Here is a 22,247-nt window from a genome sequence, read left to right as displayed (position 1 = left end):
CTAAAGGCCCCTTTTTTAGTATTCTATAGTCTTTGGTAAGACTCAAAATCACCCCAGAGTGAATGAAAACCCCCAACAGTACATAAGAGTTAAGGTAAGTGGTTGCAAACAATTTATTTGGGCTGAGATTTAACAATCCAATTAAGTTTAATGTTACTAAATTTAACTTGTTTGTTTAAATTCAGCCCACCCTGTAAAAGTCAACTTTAACAAACAAAATGAGTGGAGTTAACTCAAAACTGACTGAAAGTTAATTCTACTCATTTGAAGAATTTTGAACTCAGCATTAAAGGTAATGAGTTAATTAAATATCTCATTACTTTAACTTAAATGGAGTAAGTTCACAGTACTCATATAGATAAGATTTCTTAACTCAAATAGTTTGTTGCAATCAGTTTCCTCAAACAGTTGGAGTTAACTTAACTTATCGGGTTTTACAGTACACAGTTGGTTTGAGTTCTCTTCAGTTATTGGGTTTTACTGTGCTCAAATTGCTTCATTTACTCAAATGGATTAAGTTCACAGTCTCATTAGGATTAGTTTTGAACTTAAATGGTTTGTTGCAATCGGTTTCCTCAAAAGATTTGAGTTACCTTAACTTATTGGGTTTTACAGAGCATATGAATTGTTTGCAGGAATTTTGCACAAATGGTTTATTTCAGTTCAGGTTTTAACCGTGTGTGTGCACGTATCTGTGTGCGTATGTATGTATGTGTGTGTGTGTGAGTGTGCTGCTTGGCTCATTGATAACAGAGAACCTGTGAAAAATTCAAGGGCTCAGGCAGCGAGTGACCCTGAATTGTTCCCACTACTACACAATCTCTCCCATATGTGCCGCAGATAGAGACGTGTTCGTCCACACACACATCTGGATTCCTCTAGAACAACAGTGGGCTTCGAGAGGGATTCATCTGCTCGTGTGTGTCTGTGTGTGCGGTCCTACCAAACAGATACATCGCACATGTGTGACACACCACCAATACATACAGCCCCTTCTGACAACTATTACACATTTCTGTCAACAATTTACCTGTCAACAACCATTTGAAGCTGAAAATTAGCTCTCGATAATATGACACGCACTGTGTTCATTATTATTGGTTAATAGATTATTCGGTAACACTTTATAATAACTACACACTAACAATCATTTACTAAGCATTTGTATCTAGTGAATCCATTATCTGTTAAGCATTAACTCTACATTAATAAGTGTTAGTAAGCAGTTTATAACTGCAGCTACAAATGTTGTATTCTTGACTTATAAGCACCTATATAATGTGTTTAATGATTGTATTTTCATAATTAGTTAATGATTTATATTTTATTACTAAATTAAGCATTGCATTATTTACAAACCAGTTGTATTTAAGAGTAGTTGAGGGTTTTTAGAATCATTCAAAATGAGTTAGTAAATGATTAATAAACTATTGAAATCAACATTTATATATCTTATTATTCCGGCATATACTAATAGTTAACTAATATGTTAATAGATGCTTTATTAACTCAACTTCATGCAGTTTTGTGACCTAATCTAAAGTGAGGACTATTTATGCTTCATAAATCCCTTATAAATGACTATTAAAGGCTCAGAATCAAATGAACAATAATCTTTGCAATCTTTCTAAAAAGTAAAATTACTGTAAAGTTTAAACATTGCTGAATAATAGGAGTGTCAAAATGACATAAAACTGGATAAAACAACAACAACAACAATATGATAATTTAACATTATAATAAGATGCAATGTTTAAACTCTACAGCGATTTTATTTCAGATAAGGTTATAAAGATTTATTTTTCATTTGAAGTACAGTTTCATTTGTGTATCTTTAAATAATTAGGAATGAATAATGTCATTTTTCCTTTTTAGAATTTAACTGAGCTTTTAATTGTCATTTATAAGGGATTTATAAAACACAAATAGTCCTCACTTTAGATTAGGTCACAAAACTAGATGAAGTTGAGTTAATAAAGCATTTATTAATATACATAGTAACCATTAATATATGCCTACATAATAGGACATATACACGTTGATTTCAATAGTTTATTAATTATTTACTGACTCATTTTGAATTATCCTAAAAACCCTCAACTATTCTTAAATACAACTGGTTTGTAAATAATGTGATACTTAATTTAGTAATGAAAAATAAATCATTAACTAAGTATGAAAGAACACTCATTAAACACATTATATAGCTGCTTATAAGTCAAGAATAGAGAATTTGTAGCTGCAGTTATAAACTGCTTACTAACACTTATTAATGTAGAGTTAATGCTTAACAGATAATGAATTCACTATTTGCTAATGCTTAATAAATGATTTATAGTGTGTAGTTATTATAAAGTGTTACCAATTATTCTAGCTTTGATGGGTAGTCTTGATGATTTATTAGGATAATGCAGGGTTTAATTTGGGCTATGATACACATATGTTGTGATAACAATTATGATGTTCACCATATGAATATTATTAGCCTATAGAAAGAATGACAATCTATTCCTGATTTCTCAAATTTGATATATATATATATATATATATATATATATATATATATATATATATATATATATATATATATATATATATATATATATATATATATATATATATATATATTTATCTGAGGATTGGTTGCATGAACAAAAATCTGTACTTTTAATTTTGGTAAATTGCTCAACTATTTTTAAAAATACATATGTTAAATTGTAAGTATCAAAAAGGATTTGAAGACATGATGTTTATTTCCTTTGGCATTGTACAATCTCCGGCCACTCTATTAGGTACACCTATCCAACCGCTCGTTAACACAAATTTCTATTCAGTCACATCCCTTTATGAGCACAGTGTACCCATCTTCTGATGGCTACTTACAGAAGGATAACGCACCATGTCATAACGCGCAAATCATCTCAGACTGGTTTCTTGAACATGACAATGAGTTCACTTTACTCAAATGGCCTCCACAGTCACCAGATCTAAATGCAATAGAGCACCTTGGGGGTGTGGCTGAACGGGAGATTTACATCATGTACAGTATGTGCAGCTGACAAATCTGCAGCAACTGCGTAATGCTGTCATGTACAGATCAAATCTCTGAGGAATACTTCCAGTATCTTGTTGAATCTGTGCCACAAAGGATTAATGCAGTTCTGAAGCCAAAAGGGGGTCCAACCCCCTAATATTAATATTAGTTGAGTTTTAGGCTGTGATGACAGGTGACCCAAATTCAATGTCTAGCCAGCTCCTAAGAACAACGTTAATTTGACGTCCAATAACCACATCAAATGACGTTGATATTTGGTTGATTTTAGTTTGTGATGGAAAGTGACCAAAATCCAACATCGAGCCAACATCTTAAACCAACGACATATTGACGGCAAATTCTGACATTTATTCGTCAGGTATAGCAACCAAAATCCAACGTCCACACAACTTTGCTGTAACATCATTAGATGTTGATATTTGGTTGATTGTAGGTTGGACGGTGGACATTGACATTGGGTTCTGAAGTCAACCTGATTTTCAATTCCAAACGAAATGTAACATCCCCATGACGTTGGGGTACATTGTGAATCTGACATCATGTTGACGTCTTGTGCCTGCTAGGCACACATAATCGTTTGCATTTTCAAAAAAATATTTATATTATTCTAGGTCTATGCTAAAAGGCCTACAGTCCAAAAAGCACTTTACTGTGTAGATCAAAAAACAAACAAAAAAACAAAGCAATTGATACATTATTTTCTATAAGGATTTGTCTTGAATGTAATCAAACTTCAGCTCTATGGCCTGTCATTAAAAGAAGGCAATGCAAGTTTATTTATATAGCACATTTCATACACAGTGGCAATTCAAAGTGCTTTACATAAACAGGAATAAAAAAAGACAAGTTTAGGAACATAAAATGCAGACAATAAAAATGAATAAAAACAGATAAAAACAAATTAAAATGAGTTAGATGTACAGTGCTTACAAATGTCTCATCTGAAAGCATATTTTCCATAAGAAGCTTTACAATAGTACTGAAGCCAAATCTGGAGCTTATCTAACAAAATGACTCATGATAACGGTCCAAAATTTGTACAGCCAAATTTATATCTTAGGGAAAAATATGAAATAAAAAAATTAAAAAGAGCAAGAATTTACTGTGTTGCAATTTTGTAGTTTGTAATTTTATTTTCCAATATTTCAATATATAAACTTAAATGTATTATTGTTCTATTTTTAAAGATATTAGGTGACTAAAATATTATTTTAATAAATATATCCATTTAACAAATCTGTTTTGTTCAAGTGCACCAAACAACATGACCCATATTCACTGAGAAATGGATACAAAAATTAATTCTCAAAATGGGGTGTACTTATTTATGCAGAGCCCTCATAACAATCATTTCCGAAAAATGGCAGAATCCTCATAATGATTATTGGGTCTTTGCAAATATAACTAGGAGGCATTCAAAGATTCTTGGGCAAACAAAAGGTTTGTGAAAGCGCCTGATCAGTCCTGCCTCCGCAGTGCACTTTCGGGTCAGCCCGTCCTGAGTGCGAGTGCCGCAGCGTTTATCACATGATCTCCAAAACAAACGAGGGATTTGGGCTCTTTTCTGCTGCCATGGGCCGAGGTGACAGCCGCCACAATGGGATGAGAAACGAGCTGTTTGTGAACTTCAGCTCCATCTGCTTTTGAAAGGGATTTTGCAAGACGGTGAAGTGGCGAACGCGCTAGCGACAACACAATTCAAAGAGATAAGACGGATTCGAAAACACCATTTATCAGCTAATACTGACACGGCTAAGAAATGAGGTCAGACAAGTCGAGGGATGTCAGACACTTGCTGAAGTTGTCATCGGAATTGTGCGGGGATTTTCAGAACGACCTGAAACCTTATTAGATGTAGTAAGCATGCTAACATGCTAAATGCTAAAACATGAGCTACTAGAGCTGAGCAACATGATGATATACAGTTGAGGTCTTTTTTTTCTTCTTCTTTTTTTTATGTTTTCCAAATTAAGTTCAACAGAGCAAGGGATTTTTCATAGTATTTCCTATATTTTTCCTTCCGGAAAAACCCTTATTTGTTTTATTTTAGCTAGAATGAAAGCAGCTTTAATTTTTAAAAATATTTTAGTAATAATTATTTTATGTCACACATTTTTAATATAACCTGAGAAATATGATCACATATGAATGAGTAAAACAAATTGTCCTTTACATGTGGCCGATATTTATAAACTTTTAATTGATGGAATTGACAGAAATAGGGCGGCATGGTGGCTCAGTGGTTAGCACTGTCGCCTCACAGCAAGAAGGTCATTGGCTCGAGTCCTGGCTGGGCCAGTTGGCATTTCTGTTGGCTTGGGTTTTCTCCGGGTGCTCCGGTTTCCCCCACAGTCCAAAGACATGTGCTAAAGGTGAACTGGGTCAGCTAAATTCTCCGCAGTGGATGAGTGTGTGTGAGTATGAGTGTGTATGAGTGTTTCACAATACTGGGTTATGGCTGGAAGGGCATCTGCCGCGTAAAACATATGTTGGAATAGTTGGTGGTTCATTCCTCTGTGGCGATCTCTGAAATAGAGACTAACCCGAAGGAAAAAGAAAGAATGAATTTACAAAAATTGTGCTTTATCGTGATATATCAGCATTAAGATATTTATATTGTGATCACAGTATATCGTTTCAGCATCGATATCACAATGTGATCAATCACAAATGTCACATCGCAGGTATACGCAATGTTGAGTCTGGATTTTAATTGATCATTTTGCAAGTGCTTTTTGAGGCCTTTTAAAAGCATTCAGGTCGAAGAAAATGTAGTTATAACTTTGACAGATTAATAACGATACATTTTTATTGAATGTTTATAAACCAAAGTCTATGCAGTATTATTTTACGTTTAATTATTCAATTACAGTATATCTAAATACATTTGCACTATTTGAAAAACAATAAAACGCTGTATATTTAATTAGCGTATTTTTCTTTATTGAATTTACCTGTGCTTGTATTTAGTGTGTTTATTATACAAATATTAAGCTCAATAATATAAATAAGCTTATTATATATGCTCAAGTACTATACAAATAAACTTTATTCGTTCATATTCTTGTCAGCTTAGTCCCTTTATTAATCCGGGGTCGCCACAGCGGAATGAACCGCCAACTTCTCCAGCACATTTTTACGCAGCGGATGCCCTTCCAGCCGCAACCCCTCTGGGAAACATTCACACACACACACTCATACACTACGGACCACGCGAACGCAGGGAGAACATGCAAACTCCACACAGAAACGCCAACTGACCCAGCTGAGGCTCGAACCTGCGACCCAGCAACCTTCTTGCTGTGATGTGACAGCACTACCTACTGCGCCACTGCGTCACCTACAAATAAACTTATAAACTTAAAATTATATTTTACGCACTCCCCTACAGAATCTTCCCAATCAATCTAAAACTATAAATTCTTTACAAGCATTTATTCAACTCATCTAGTAAAACTGTATTCGTATCCCAATATATATTGCAGAATATAAAAAAAAAATATTGCAACGTTTAATTTTTCCAGTATCGTGCAGCCCTATTTGTGATGTAACATTTTCTTTTTCATATCGCCCAGCCATATGAACTATTAATGAAAAAACAAACAGACTGGAATGGCAAAAACATTGAGCCGAACATATTCAACAATGAATATTTCTATAACAAAAAGAGAGGAATTTGAAGAAAGAGGAATATTTGTGCTCAAAACTTTGGTCATAAAAGACTTCTCGTTACTGTCTGCGGTCTTTGGTAAACCCATTTCTTTTGGTTGTGATTTTATTCTTTTCTTTTCAGTATGAGGAGATCCAGATTTGGGTATTTGGCATGCCCAGAAATGATGTGGTTTGCTTTCACATGACCTTCAGATGGCTGGGCACTGCCTCCAGACAAGTGTCAGACAGCGTCCGGCTGGCAGAGTCTCTCTCCTGGGCATTTAGGCATGCATCTGCCCTGCTCCTCCCTCTTTTTTTTTCTGTGTTTCATTCTCCTTCTTAGAGGACTTAAACATAAGCGTTGCATTATAAGAGATAATTGTGCTAAAGTGCCTTTTGTATATATAATTTGTTCGCAAATGTTTAGCAATATGCATCTCCAATATATATATATATATATATATATATATATATATATATATATATATATATATATATATATATATATATATATATATATATATAGGAGATGCATATTGATATATATATATATATATATATATATATATACACACACACACACACACAAACACACACACATACACACACCCACACACACACACTATCTCCCAAAGGTCTTGTCGCCTATTCAAGTTTTAGGAACAACAAATAATAACTTGACTTCTAGTTGATCACTTGCTATCAGAAGTGGCTTATATGAAAGGCGAAGGCCTCTAGATTACGCTTATTTTACCAAAATAAAATATGATCATGCCAAGATTTTTAATGATTTAATTAGGACAGTAAGGTCTGACATTGCTTAGACAAAAGTCTTGTCACTTAACTAAAATAATGTACTGTATAGAATATAAAGTCATGCTGCAGTGGAAACAGATTGAATATTTTGTCTGACTCCATCATGAGCTTGGAGGACTGCATCCATACATCTCTGCAATGACTCAAATCACTTATTAATAAAGTCATCTGGAATGGCAAAGAAAGCGTCCGGAGCAGGACTCCCAGAGTTCATCAGGATTCATCTTCAATGCCTTCGCCTTCATCTTACCCCAGTCATGCTCAATAATGTTCATTTCTGGTGACTGGGCTGGCCAATCCTAAAGCACCTTGACTTTCTTTGCTTTCAGGAACTTGGATGTGGAGGCTGAAGTATGAGAAGGAGCGCTATCCTGCTGATGATTGGGATGCAGTTCAACAGATGGTTCATTTGAACATCTGCCACTTTTCCAAATGATCAACTAGAAGTCAAGTTATTATTTGATGCTCTTCCAACTGGAATCGACGACAAGACTTTTGTCAGGTAGTGTATACAAATATATAGTTGACTTTGTAGCAGCCTTTATTTCAGCCCTTTATTATTATTATTATTATTATTATTATTATTATTATTATTATTATTATTATCAACATTAGCATCAAGATGCAACTTCTTTCAGGGCTCTTTCAGGAAAAAAAAATATTTTGTAAGATTATGAATGTCTTAATTGTATTTTAAAAAAAAGTATTTTTGATGATTAAAAGTATAATCCCTTAAATACAATTCAAGCTAAATGTACACCTGCCTGTGTAATACAGCATTACATATTTCATTGGTTTGTCTGTCTGTTTGTTTGTATTTATAACATTTATAAAGCTTTTCCATGAGACTAAATTTACAATAATTATTTAACAAAGACACCAATTACAAGTTTACTCTGCATTCATTTATACCCCAAAACATCTACCTGGCATACTTAGAACAAGCATCTTTTGCCATGAAACCTTATTAGATTTTAGAAACATGCTAAGAAAGGCAAACAAATGGGATTTTGATGCCGAATCTAGCACATAAAAATAAGTTCTTCACACATATAGTTGAAGTCAGAATTATTAGCCCCCTTTTAAATTAGTTTTAACTAGTTTTTTAAATATTTCCTTAATGATGTTTAACAGAGCAAGGAAATTTTCACAGTACGTCTGATAATATTGTTTCTTCTGGAGAAAGTCTTATTTGTTTTATTTTGGCAAAAATAAAAGGTTTTTAATTTTTTAAAAACCATTTTAAGGTCAAAATTATTAGCCCCTTTAAGCTATTTTTTTTCCGATAGTCTACAGAACAAACCATCGTTATACAATAACTTGCCTAATTAACCTAACCTGCCTAGTTAACCTAATTAACCCAGTTAAGCCTTTAAATGTCACTTTAAGCTGTATAGAAGTGTCTTGAAAAATATCTAGTTAAATATTATTTACTGTCATCATGGCAAAGATAAAATAAATTAATTATTAGAGATGAGTTATTAAAACTATTGTTTAGAAATGTGTTGAAAAAATCTGCTCTCCATTAAACAGAAATTGGGGGAAAATACACAGGAGGACTAATAATTCAGGAGGACTAATAATCTGATTTCAACTGTAAACATGAGCTTGCATTATTATATAAAACCAAGTGTCATCCGTAACTTTTCAGAGAACCACAAATGTCACAGATGTCCTAGTACAACTACACACAGACTTTTATTTTGCCTGAAAGGTGTATTATCTTTCTTTAAGATAAATGCCACCTGCTTTGATATTTCTCAATATAATGCGCTGACATTTTCAGGACTTTAGCATCCAAATAGTTTTGGGACCACTGCACACGCTGAAACGGGCCTGGGGACACGCTCTGAGAAGGCCGAAAAAAACAACAAATGCATCCTGCTTATGGAAAGAGACCACCCTAACCGTCCCGAACCGATAACGCCTTTAGAAAGGGTCTCCACGGCAACCCAGTCGCATGTTATTATATGAGACTTCATTCACACGACTGAATTAATGAACACCCACTCGCGGAATTAGAAGGACTTTGAGTAAAGACAAAGCCGGGCACTTTATCGCGCCTTTGTCCGGAGACAGAGTTCAGAAAAAGAGGACACGGTTGAACAGCGTTCCCTACCGATATTATAGAAGAGCGAACGGAGCGATGGCGTTTTAAATGGTTAATATACTGCTCATTCAGCAGCCTTCCATTTGCTCTCCATCGCTCTTCACTTTCTCCCACTTGAATTCCAGCACAAACGCCGTCACAGACCAGCTTCTGTCCACAATGGATCATTCCATCCTCAATCACTGATCTTTCTCTTTCACAATCTCTCTCTCTCACAAACACACACACATTTCACTTTTCACACTGTATCCGAGGCTCTAGTCCTGTGAACGCTGGAAAGATCAGGGATAATGACAGCATTCTGCTCTGTAAAAGGACAATTCCCACAGATGTGGCAGAAAGAGACATTTGTTTTCCGTTCTTGTCAAAGAGGAGCGATACTATGACAGGAGATGCCTTTGGGAATAAGAGGCCAGATAAAAAATGTCTCGCATCCGCCCCCGTAAACAACCCTCACATTTTTCAGTAGTTTGAGAGTGTGTATGTGCGTATGTGTGCGTATGTGTGCATATGCCTACTTGGGGAAAAAGGCAGAATCAGACAGTTAGAGATAATTTTTATATCTCATTTGTTTGATGTATAACTACAATTGTGGCATCAGTGTCAGGTTAACACTGAAAATAATATAAATAGAGAGTGTTACAAACCCAAGATGTTAGTCTAGGGTTGTGGGGTTTGACATTTATTTAATTAGAATATATTTATATAAACAGTGAACGAGTGCGAAAGACAACCAAAGTAATGCCAAAAAAGGTGTGCTTTTATTTACAGTTTCCAAAGTGAACAACAACGAATTAATCAAAAATAAAGAAAAAGTAAGTAAGACAAAAATAAACTATTTACAATATATACAACACTGAGACAAATAAAGACGGGAAAAAACAAGAGAGCTGGCGGAAGGGACGCGGGCGGCGGTAAAGAAATGAAAAGAACAAAACCCAAACTATATCTAACTCCCCAGAAGCAAACAAACTATGTGAAAAACAGTACAATTAACACGCGAAGATCTTCCGAGTCCTAACTATCTACTCTATCAATCTACCCAAAAAGTACAAGGAGTGGCGCTCGCCCCTAACCTAGTGTACTAGACAGCAGAGTAGTCCTATGTGTATGTATGTCACGTGACCTTCTTACCTGTCCGCTTCGTCCAAGCCTCGTAAACAACGATAAACTAAGAACGATGTACGAATAACGGACGGATAACGTGCACATAGAAACGAGCAACAACAAAACAAAGTTAGACGGGGTTATTTCTAAATGCAAGCGATAAATACAAACAAGCGGAAAAAGCAGAGAAAGAGAAAAATGCAAGCAAGGGTAGCGAGTGGTCTGGCGTGCGCTTTTATGACGGGTGGTCTTTGCTTATTGGATGTGACGTGAGAGTGACGTAACCGGGGAGGAATGACTGACAGCTGAATGGACCAATGAACGGAACCTGAGAATATATGAAAGCAGATATGGGAGAACAGAGAGAGAGAGGGAAAAAAAACAGAGAAACAGAGCGCAAATAACACAAATACATAACGGAGAGCAAGGGAAGAAATGTTATACTGAATTCACCCAAATTGGCCTGTTTCCACTGAGTGGTACGGTATGGTACGGTTCAGTATGCTTTTATGGCTGTTTCCACTGTCGAAAAGTACCAAAAAGCGAACCGTATTGTACCACTGAACCAAAACCGTTCAGTGGTACAATACGGTTCGCTTTTTGGTACACATACTCGAACAACTTACAGAGATTACACAAGCCAGGAGAATAAAAACAAAGGAAGCGCCATTTTTAAATGCCAAGCCGAGACATTACACCGTAATAATATATACCAACACAATCTCACGGCAATTCGTAACTTTTTCATTTAGTGGCTAATTCGTACGATCTAATTCGTACATTTTAGTACGATTTGCTCATCACCCAATGATGGTTGGGTTTAGGGGTGGGGTTAGGTGCCAACGCCTCCTTTTTAAAATCGTACAATTTCTTACGACTGAACTCGTATTTGTACGAATTAGCCACTGAACTGTCAAAACGTAAAATACTTACGTTTCCTCGTGAGATCAGGCTGTATATACATATAATAGCTAGGCATGGTCAACCCGAGCTTAAACAAACCTTGTCTTCGTCTAGATGAACAGCCATGAAGCCAAGATGAACAGCAGAATCTACCCCAGGGCTCGAAATTGTGACCATTTTGGTCACATATGCGCCCAAAATTGTATCAATGCAACCTCAACATATATTTGGGAGCATTTGTGCGAATGCATAAAATTGTTGTTGTGCGACCGGTTTTCACAGCAAAAACCACATGCACGGATTTAGGAGGCATTGTGCATCTTTGCACCTAAAAACACTAAACACAGCGCTCAGGAATGGTTTAAAACAGTTGACATGTCAACTTGCTGCAGAAGACAAAGCCTGCAATGCTTGCCCCGCCTTCAAGCTCTTCTTATTTGCCCACTGCGCTAGAACAGAACGCGAATGGATTGGTTAATATCAGCTGTCAATCACTCAGTTCCGATGACAGGGAGCTACAGCCATGAAAATGTAAAGGTCTGGATATCTGAGAATGAAAACAACACTGACAGATTTACTTTTAGAAACCAGCTAAAGTTCCAAATAATGGCAGATCTGATTAATGATCATGTGCTGATAGTCAATCCAGCATTTACACTTTTCGAAGAGAGGATAAAAGACTTCCACTATAAAAATGACTAAGGCATTCACTGTAAAGCCGTTGGGACGGATTTTTCAGATAAGTGTTTCCCACTGAATCTACACATTTTAAGCACGAGATGTTGTAACGTTATTTAATCCTCCATTTAATCGTCACGAAGCTGTCAATCACACGCGTTCACCATTGCTAAAGAGCAAGCGTTCGCCGAGATGAAACTAATATTGCAGCTCATGAAAACACCACTAATGCTATTAGTATGACGTATGCAAATAAAGTTATTGTCAATATCATCTGTGCAATATCATACAGCAATATCATACAGTTGTTAGAACAGCACAGTTATTATTGCCAGTTCAGTTCATCTCTTTCACGTCAAGCAGTGTGTTCAGGGCCGATGAGCACATGCAGATTTTTGTCTATTTGTTAGTGGTGATTAGAGTTGATTTCAAATGCAATAAATATATTCATATAAAACGTGTATTAACCGGGCTCATAGTTTTTGGTGGGTGCGACTAAATTTTGTCTGGTGCGCCTAAATTTTTAAAGTTAGGAGCACCTGTGCTACCAAGTACCGTGTGCCCCCTACACTGAAAAAAAATTATGTCTGCAAAACTGTTGCAAACAATTTATTTGTGTTGAATTTAAACAAATTAAATTGAATATAATCAAAGTTAATTTGTTTGTTCAAATTCAGCCCAAATAAGTTGCTTACAGCCGTTTTTTACTTGACGTAAAAAAAAAAAAGAGTAAATCCAAGGAATCATGTCTGAATAATTTTTTCAATGTCGTTGTTTACAAGGCCGTCTAAAGCATAAGCGGTTTCCCTTTCATATACATTTGAAATAATGAACTTCATGAGCTGATGATAATAACATGTGCATGATTATTGAAGTGCTTCTAACATCCAATCCTTTCAGAAACGGACAAACGCAAGAGTGAAGTGTGAAAAACAAAAGAAAAGCCTGAAAAAGCATGGGTGCAAATGTTTTTAGCAACCTAAAACAAGAACAAACTGGCATGTTTAACTATTATTAATACCTTTTGGACTATTATGAATTTGGAATGATGGAATTACTTCCCAAACAAGAGGTTACATGTGCTGGTGAAGATACAGATGAGAGGTTACTGTGGGCTATATATTGCATGCTGTTTTTGAACCCAAATAAGGACTAAATGTATGCCATTGGTACCCTTTTGGCAATGGAAATGCAAGCCTGATAAAGGTGACCCATACCAACCTATACCATCCCACTAAGAGGGGCCATTACTGCTCAGTGTGGCAGGTGAGGATGCATTTGTTTCAGAAGATTCAGATGATTTAGACAGCTGTCAGTGATCATAGTGGATTCATACAAGGCCAACTATTATAGACCCAATTATTAATTAATTAATTAATTCATTCATTCATTCATTTTCTTTTCGGCTTAGTCCCTTTATAAATCAGGGGTCACCACAGCGGAATGAACCACCAACTTATCCAGCATATGTTTTACACAGCGAATGGCCTTCCAGCTGCAACCCATCTCCAGGAAACAGCCATACACTCTCATTCACACACATACACAATTTAGCTTACCCCATTTACCCATAGCGCATGTCTTTGGACTTGTGGTGGGAAACCCAGAGGAAACCAACACGAACATGGGGAGAACATGCAAACTCCACACAGTTATGCCAACTGACCCAGTCGAGGCTCGAACCAGTGACCTTCTTAATGTGTTTAGCGAAGTTGTCATTCAATGAAAAAAAAAGGGATCAGGTTTGTTTGATGACAAATTATGAAGACAAGATTTATTCTTCTGAGCATACAATATATGACTTTTAACATTAAAAATGTATTACTTTTAATTTAACTTATTTAACAGATGAATGAGCATTTCACTGATTGTTTGAATCTGTTATTTAAAAAAAAAAAAACAGAAAGCACCTTTGTGTAGACCTTAAATGCCACTACAACACAAATAAAGATTGTCAGTCAGAGGCCATTAAAACGTAACCGAGCCAGGGCCTGAGAAGGGATATTATCATTAAGTCTTCTCATAGTCATGCTAAAAACCACAAATATTATTTCTACGCAGCCCTCCCTCCCCTCTTAGTGACAGAAAAGCCTAAACGTCTTCAATTGCTCTGTGTTTTCAGACCGTCTAGTGCTCGGGCGCATGAGAAAGCTTTCTGTTTTAATTGAACATGCATGTTCCAGCGCGGAATGGCTTTCCCCTTTAAATGAGCTCCTAAAGTGACAGTTAGAAAGCGCCGCTAAAAGCGCTCAGACGCTAAACTTGTTAACTGCACTTGAACCTCTTAGATTTGTGTTTATGAATGAAAAACACACCCACACAAAAGTTGTGCTATGTAAAACATGCTTAAATGCAACATATTTAAAGGGATAGTTCACCTAAAAACTAATATTCTACTATCTATATATATTTACTCATTTGTCTACCCAACCCAGGCTCATTATTAAAACGTACCCTTATATACATTTCTGGAGATCGTGAAATTCATCCCAGGAGCTACGTTTATTTGCAGTTTTTGTTTTCACAAATCCACTAGAGGCCGCTGTGTATGGTTTTTGAGATCTCAGATTTCTCTCGCGAGTGCCATTCGCGCCTGCTGTTCTCACGTAAATCCAACAGAGGTTGCTGTCAACTGACTCACTGACCGACCGACTGATAACCACCCTTCCCAAACCCAACCAACAGTGTTTTCAAAAGCACCGATTGACCCATCACCCACTTTTTTCAAAAACAATCCAGGGGTGCGTTTTCCAAACAACGACATAAGTCGCAGCTAATTAATCATAGTATGATGCATCATTTGGGAAAAGAACGATGTATTGACGAGAAAATCTAAGTTTTCCCAAAACCGTAGTTGCTTTGTTGCAGATCCATCAATTGAACCACGTCAGTTATAACGTAAATCACTTGTGACTACGCTCTAAGTGGGGTGGAGCAACAACTTCTTCGGAGAAAAAACCCATTATTTTTTGTGCAAATTATAGTTTTACACGCATAAAAAAAAACAATATTAGTTTTGGTAAAAACATGCACTCGTTTTCCGTTTTAATTGAAATATATATATATATATATATATATATATATATATATATATATATATATATATATATATATATATATATATATATATATATATAAACAGCACATATACGATCTATATATGCTTATTCTACAACTATTATTGAAAACATTCCATATAAAATCCCTTAGCTAACACATATTTTAATTTCACATATAAATCATATAAATCGTTAATGGTTTTTACAGTAGGTTATTTATTAAGAAATGAAAACAAATCCAACTTAATAATAATAATAATAATAATAATAATCATCCACATCATCATCATTATTAGTATTAAGTAGGATATTGTTTATTTATTTATTTACTTTTTTGTAAGTACACAGCCTACTTTTACAATTTGACATTCTGAAGAAATGTTCTAACCAACAAGCCCATGTCATATATAGTACAGAAACATTTCTTAATAAATAACCTACTATACATTAAAAGCATTAACGTATGCTATATATTTTTGTCTTCACAAGCTTTGGAGACCTAACGTAAATTCCGCTTTTAAATAATAGGTCTCCTATAGCTTTCGTCATGAGCCATGGCTGTGTTCAAAATGGCATAAATGCTTTCAAAGTGCACTACAAAGGGAACTAAAACTGAACTGTAAAAATGCTTTGAAAACAAATTACATGTAAGTTAGATGACTTAGATGTTTTTTTTTAAATCATTTCAAGTTTAAGTTTTAGTTCGTTCTTAATGAATAGAGCATAGGGGGGGATAACTGGGAATAGAACACAACCAGGAACTATGTTTCTAACTACAGCTCTAGAGGTGTAGTTGCAAGCGTACAAGTTTGTGAATGTTCAATGGAATGTCGGATTTGGGAAATGCCAAATCAATGAACTATGTTTGTAACGACGGAACTTGTGATCTTAGTTAGCTAATGATGGTTTTTGGAAACGCATGCCAGAAAAAGCTAGTCCAGAACGCAGCTGCTAGACTCTTAACAGGCACAAAAAAAAAAATGAGAACACATTACACCTGCACTTGTTTTTCTACACTGGCTACCAATCCAGTTTAGAATTCAGTACAAAGTTCTGTTGTACGTTTATAAATCCCTCCATGGCCTGGCACCTGAGTATATTTCATAGCTAATTATTATGCACCAACCTGTGAGATCTCTTCGCTCTATGGATCGTTTCTATTTGCAAGTTCCTAGATCACGCTTAAAATGTCAAGGTGATAGAGCTTTCTCTGTAGCAGCTCCGAACGTTCTTCCACTCTCTTCAAGAATAGTTTAAAATTTTGAGTCTTTTCAGTGGTCACTGAAAACACACTTATTTTCTTTCGCTTTTAATCATATGATGAGAGTTTATGTATTTTGGTTTTATGTATATTTACATGTGTTTTATGTGTTTTATGTACAGCACTTTGGTAATCATTGTGGCTTGTGAAAGTGCTATAGAAATCAAGTGAGTTGAGTTGAGAAAAATAAAAACCCTTGCCTGACTTTCACCATTTTCCATGTCCTCATCCTCCTATTTACTTATTTATTAAATTTTTTGCCTTTTTTTTACCTGCTTCTAAAACCGTTGTCATGGTCAACTTTTCCCTGCATCTCAACGTTGACATACATGGCAAGCTACTGGGCAAACTGGTAACAGCGGTAAAGCCGCCCACACGGAGAGAAGCGATTAGCTGATAGTACAAAAAAAAAAAAAAACAGAAGCTGTCAGCGGCATCATACCACCCCATGGCATTCAAAGGCATGGCTACATAATTTGCGCTCTTCAGAAATGTATATGGGGGTATGTATTCACAATGAGCCTTTGCTAAAAGCAGCATAATATATATAAAGCACTGTTAAAAGTGATCAGATGCAAAACTAATAAACAGTTCACTTGAACCTCTGAAATATGTGTTTACCAGCAGGCCAATAGACACTTGTAAATCATTTACCGTGTGTTTGAAAGACTCGTTGTTAAGTGTAATATTCGATTGTCATTCAGAGCAGCCTTAAACCAGGCTTGTAAAATTAGCTTTCGTCACACTTTTTTTTTTTCGATGAAAGACCAGCAACGATTTCTGATTCCTTTCCCACCGACTGTGTGTTTGTGTGTGTGTGTGTGTTGGGTGGTCAGGACCCCTCCGCATTCTTCCGAGCGATCTGCTGCCCCTGGGGCTGCCTGGCCTGGCGTATAATTGCCCTCCGCTACAGATAGTTACCAGCCTTCCCTGTCCCTCTCCTCTTCTCTTCTTCCCCCTGTTTATTCTCTCTGATTTCAGGCTCCTTTGGGTCATCATTCATCAATGGGGCCCCCCCGGCCCCTGAGGACGCGACCGGGAGGCCCCTGTTACTACGCCTCCATAACCAGAGGCCATTTCGGATGGAGGCGCATTATACGGGGGGAACAAGAGAGCATGAAAACGCAGCACGAGGCAGGGGGTGATTATTATATCCAGATAATCATTTCAAACAAATTATCATGATAATCAATCAATCGTCACATTTGAAGCAAACTCGCCCAAGGGCTGTATGACGGCCCTCGTGACCTGTAATGTATTTCGGGAGGGGGGGCATAATCAGATGCTCTAAATTTGCAAGGTTGCTTGAGATGATATTTTTACAGGAGCGAATTTTGCTGGTCAGTTTAAGCTAACATTAGAGATTCATTTCCCCTGCGGACAGACCACCTTCTGCTTATGTTAACGGCTATCTTTTCACCTTTCCATGAAATGAAAAACACACTCACACACTTAAAAGCAGTGCAATGTAAAACAAGCTTGAATGCCACAGATTAAAGAGATAGTTCACTTAAAAATTTAATATTGTCATGATTTACATCCTTTTTTTGACTGTAGTTCATGAACAGAAAAGCAGACAAGTAGTCATTGACTTCCAACATATACAGTTGAAATCAGAATAATTAGCCCCCCTTTGGAATTGTTTTTTTTATTTTTTTTTATATATATATATTTCCCAAATGATTAAAAGAGCAAGGAAATGTTCACAGTATGTCTGATAATATTTTTTCTTCTTGAGAAAGTCTTATTTGTTTTATTTCGGCTAGAATAAAAGCAGTTTTTAAATTTTTAAAGATAATTTTAAGGACAAAATTATAAGCACTTTTAAGCTATATATTTTTTTCGATATTCTACAGAACAAATTATCATTATACAATAACTTGCCTAATTATCCTAACCTGCCTAGTTAATCTAATTAACCTAGTTAAGCCTTTAAATGTCACTTTAAGCAGTGTAGAAGTGTCTTGAAACATGAGTTAAGAAAACTCTAATGTTTATAAATGTATTCTCTCCGTTAAACAGAAATGGGGGAAATAAATAAATAGCGGGGCTAATAATTGAGGGTGTATATATATATATATAAATAAAAAAAATGTTATCCTTCCTACAATAAATGTTAATGGCTACCATAGTTTTTTAATATCCTCGTTTGTATTCAATGTATAAAAGAAACTTGTGGTGTGAGTAAATGGTGAGTAAATATCATTATTGGGTGAACTATCATTTTAAGGTACAATAGATGGTTGATTATGAGAAGGTTGTCTTGTTTTTAGTTTATTTATGATTTTTTTTTTGTTCACACTGTTCAGAATTTTTAGCTCCCCTGGGCTGGCAATTTAGGTAGTTTTAGAGCACAGTTGTAATTGTTAATTTACAGCACGCTTCTAATTTTGCCAGTAATACTGTAAAAAATTACAGAAATACTGTCAAATTTACCAGTGCACTGTAAATTAATAATTATAATTGTGAAGAAAAAAAGAGATTACTTCAAACAATGTAAAATAAAATAAAATATAAAATAAATAAATAATATAAAATAAAATGTATGAATCTAAAATGGGGCTGCACAAAAAAATCTGACATTGTGATATTTAGTTTTTCTGCAATAAATAATACGATATAAAAACAATTTTATCAGATGGTTTGAATTCATATTTGAAATATTAATATTTCAGTAAAATTATTCTTCATTAAAGTCACTAATGCTGTACGTTATTACGTACACGAAGCCCAAATGCTTTACATTCCTTTAACCATGTGCAGTCAAAATGTATATATAAATAATACAAATAATAATATAAACTTAATATTTATTAATATTCATTATTTTTTAGTAATTCTATTGATATATTACTTAATATTATTAATTATTAAAATATCTTATTAAAATACAATAAGATACTAGTCATTCATTAAATACACATCAACATAGATAGATTATTATTGGCTAATCAGACCTTAATCACTCCAAGATAAAAACAGAAAGAGGTAAAATAACACTATCCATTATTTTCAAGTCTGAGAGATCCGTCACAGCAGGGGCCACGAAAGCACTGATACCGTCTCCGAGAGCTTGTCAAAAGAGCCATTAATCTCTTTCCCATTAAAACATCAGCTGCCTGTTTTAGCTGCATTTACAAAGGCAAATGTTTTAATATCCAGCCAGACGACGACAATGCCTGAGGCCCGTTTGTTTCAAATACAATTACTGCACATTGATTTTCTATAATTAATCTATGTCTCTGTGTACTATCACTGTAAGCTTCCGTGTCACGCACATACATAGTCACACTCACACACACACTTTTAGGACAAAGTGTTGTGGATTACATCTAAAAGAGCTTCAATAAGAGTCGCGAGCATGTGTGTGTGTGTGAGGATCAGCGTTCGGTCAGACAGACTTAGATAGGCATCTCTGTTTCCGAGTGTTTGTGTTGTGAAGGAGGGATAACTGCTTAAAAAGCAAGGGATAAATAAATGAAAGAAGATCTTTTTTTCTGTGCCTGTCTGTCGGGATTTGACTTAAGACATCTTTCAGCTCTCATAATAAAGCCTGAGAAAGAGACAACGGATAGGAAAAAAAAAAAAGATTTTTGATGTTATAGGTTATCGGGCACAGATGTTTTCATTGCATTACCTCAGGGTTGATTTTGCTCACGCACACACACAATATATATATATATATATATATATATATATATATATATATATATATATATATAAAACGGAGGCCAGCTAGTGTGTGCTGTGCAGGTAAACCTCACTCATCTGACCTCTAAAGGTGCTTTAGGCTCCTTGGTAGAGCACCTGACTCCCATGCGGAAGGTCGCCGGTTTGTTACCAGCTGGAGCGGGTTGGGTAGCGTAGGACCGGCTGGGTTACATTGGTGCCGTGACCCGGATGGGAATGAGGTTTAGGGGGGTGAGTGTAACGGAGGCCAGCTAGTGTGTGCTGTGCAGTTAAATCTCACTCCTCTGACCTCTAAAGGTGCTCTAGTGGAGGACGCTAGAGGCCATGGCCTTTAGCCTCCTTGGTTGAGCACCCGACTCCCATGCGGAAAGTCGCAGTTCGATACCAGCTCGGAGCGGGTTGGGTGGCGTAGGACCGGCGGGGTTACATCGCATTAGCTGGTCGTTCCAGCTAAAACCCAGTACTCGGAAACACCCATACACATGGTATACACTGGCAAACAACGGCAGTATACAACAGAATACAAACCCATGAGGTTTGGGAACTGTTTATGCTAAACATGAAAACAAAATAAATAACATTTATTTTATTAGAAAAGTTCTACAAAAGTTTCCCTAGTATTAGTAGATGGCAAACAAACTATGAACAACAAACTATGTGAGCCAATGTATTAGTTAAATATTAGTTAGTAGCTTATGCATGTTATTGGGACGTTATTCTAGTTGCAACTATTCCTCATTTACTAACAGTTAATAAATGAAGAACAGTTGGCACTTTAGAAAAAATGTCCCAATAACATATATAAACTATTAACGGATACTTAACAAGTCTTTAGTAAGTAATTTACTAACGGCTTGTACATGATCTATTACTAAAATATTAGGTTTAGTTATAAATCATCAAAATACAACAAGTCATTTATAACTTGTTAACTAACAGCTTGTAAGTTATCTGTTGGCCATCTATAAGGCACAATTATAAGTAATTAACAAACTATTAACTTTTATTTAACAAGTCATTTATAACTCATTAACTAACAGCTTATTAATGATCTGTTTACTAGTTATAATGGATAGTTATTCTAAAGTGTTGCCATTCTATTCAATTCACCTATAGTGCTTTTCATGTTTCATGTACACCACTTCTTTCAATCTAAATTTACTTTGAACATGAGCTGAATTGGATCAATAAAGTGTTTGGCGTGATGTTTATAACCGATTATTTGTCAGCATGTAAACACGAACAGTGATGTGTGGCACAATTTTGTTGAAAAGCCTGTTAATCAGTTGGTATTGCTACAGAAAATGAAGTCCATATTGCAGTGTAAAGTGCAAGTTGAAGTGTTAAATATACCATTGTTTAAAGCAGACTTAAAGTAGAGTGGTTTGAAATTCGGTGAATATTCAAAAAGCTCATTAAAAATAATCAAGAGTACCAAAACCAAAATGTACCGAAAAGTACCAATGCAAAAAAGCAAAATACCTTCTTCAGGAAAACATTGATAATTAAACTTTGTTGTCTAAACGTATCAAACAGGTGTTTTTCTCTGTGTTTTGATAAATGTAGACAGTGAATGCATGTATTATACCGCAGATGAGTCCAGAGGGTGAACTGACTTAAAATGAATCCTACCTTTTTAATACAGCTGTCTTGAGACGACGTTTCATGATCATTCAGCATTTGCTGTGAAGACAAAAAACGAGAAGAAAAGCAGTTAATGATTAGCTGCCAAACAATGGTTAATGATTACTAATAACGACTAATAAACACAACATCTTGTCCTTTTTTATGGCTTGAAATCAGCATGTGAAAACAGAATACCAACAGCAACAAAAAAGGAGTAGCAAATTGCTACCAGACTTCAGTAGACTAATACCACAACTAATACAACTGCTGAAATTGTAATTGCCATTTTGC

The 22,247-nt window shown here is 35.5% G+C and overlaps 1 protein-coding gene across 41 annotated transcripts in view; it reads right to left on the bottom strand.

The window, feature by feature from the left end:
* prdm16 (PR domain containing 16) overlaps nt 1-22,247 on the bottom strand; it is a 452,417-nt gene that overhangs the window by 193,851 nt on the left and 236,319 nt on the right. For all 41 annotated transcript variants that reach the window (XM_087265342.1, XM_087265343.1, XM_087265349.1 and 38 more), the window contains one exon: nt 21,963-22,013. In XM_087265342.1, the coding sequence (XP_087121468.1) occupies nt 21,963-22,013 (51 nt within the window). The remainder of the gene's footprint in view (nt 1-21,962; nt 22,014-22,247) is intronic.

Source organism: Danio rerio, chromosome 8, assembly GCF_052040795.2.
Source record: "Danio rerio strain M-AB ecotype USA chromosome 8, GRCz13ab, whole genome shotgun sequence".
Classification (NCBI taxonomy): domain Eukaryota; kingdom Metazoa; phylum Chordata; class Actinopteri; order Cypriniformes; family Danionidae; genus Danio; species Danio rerio.
The sequence above is the reverse complement of the archived record's forward strand: the minus strand, read 5'-3'. Positions and strand labels throughout refer to the sequence as shown.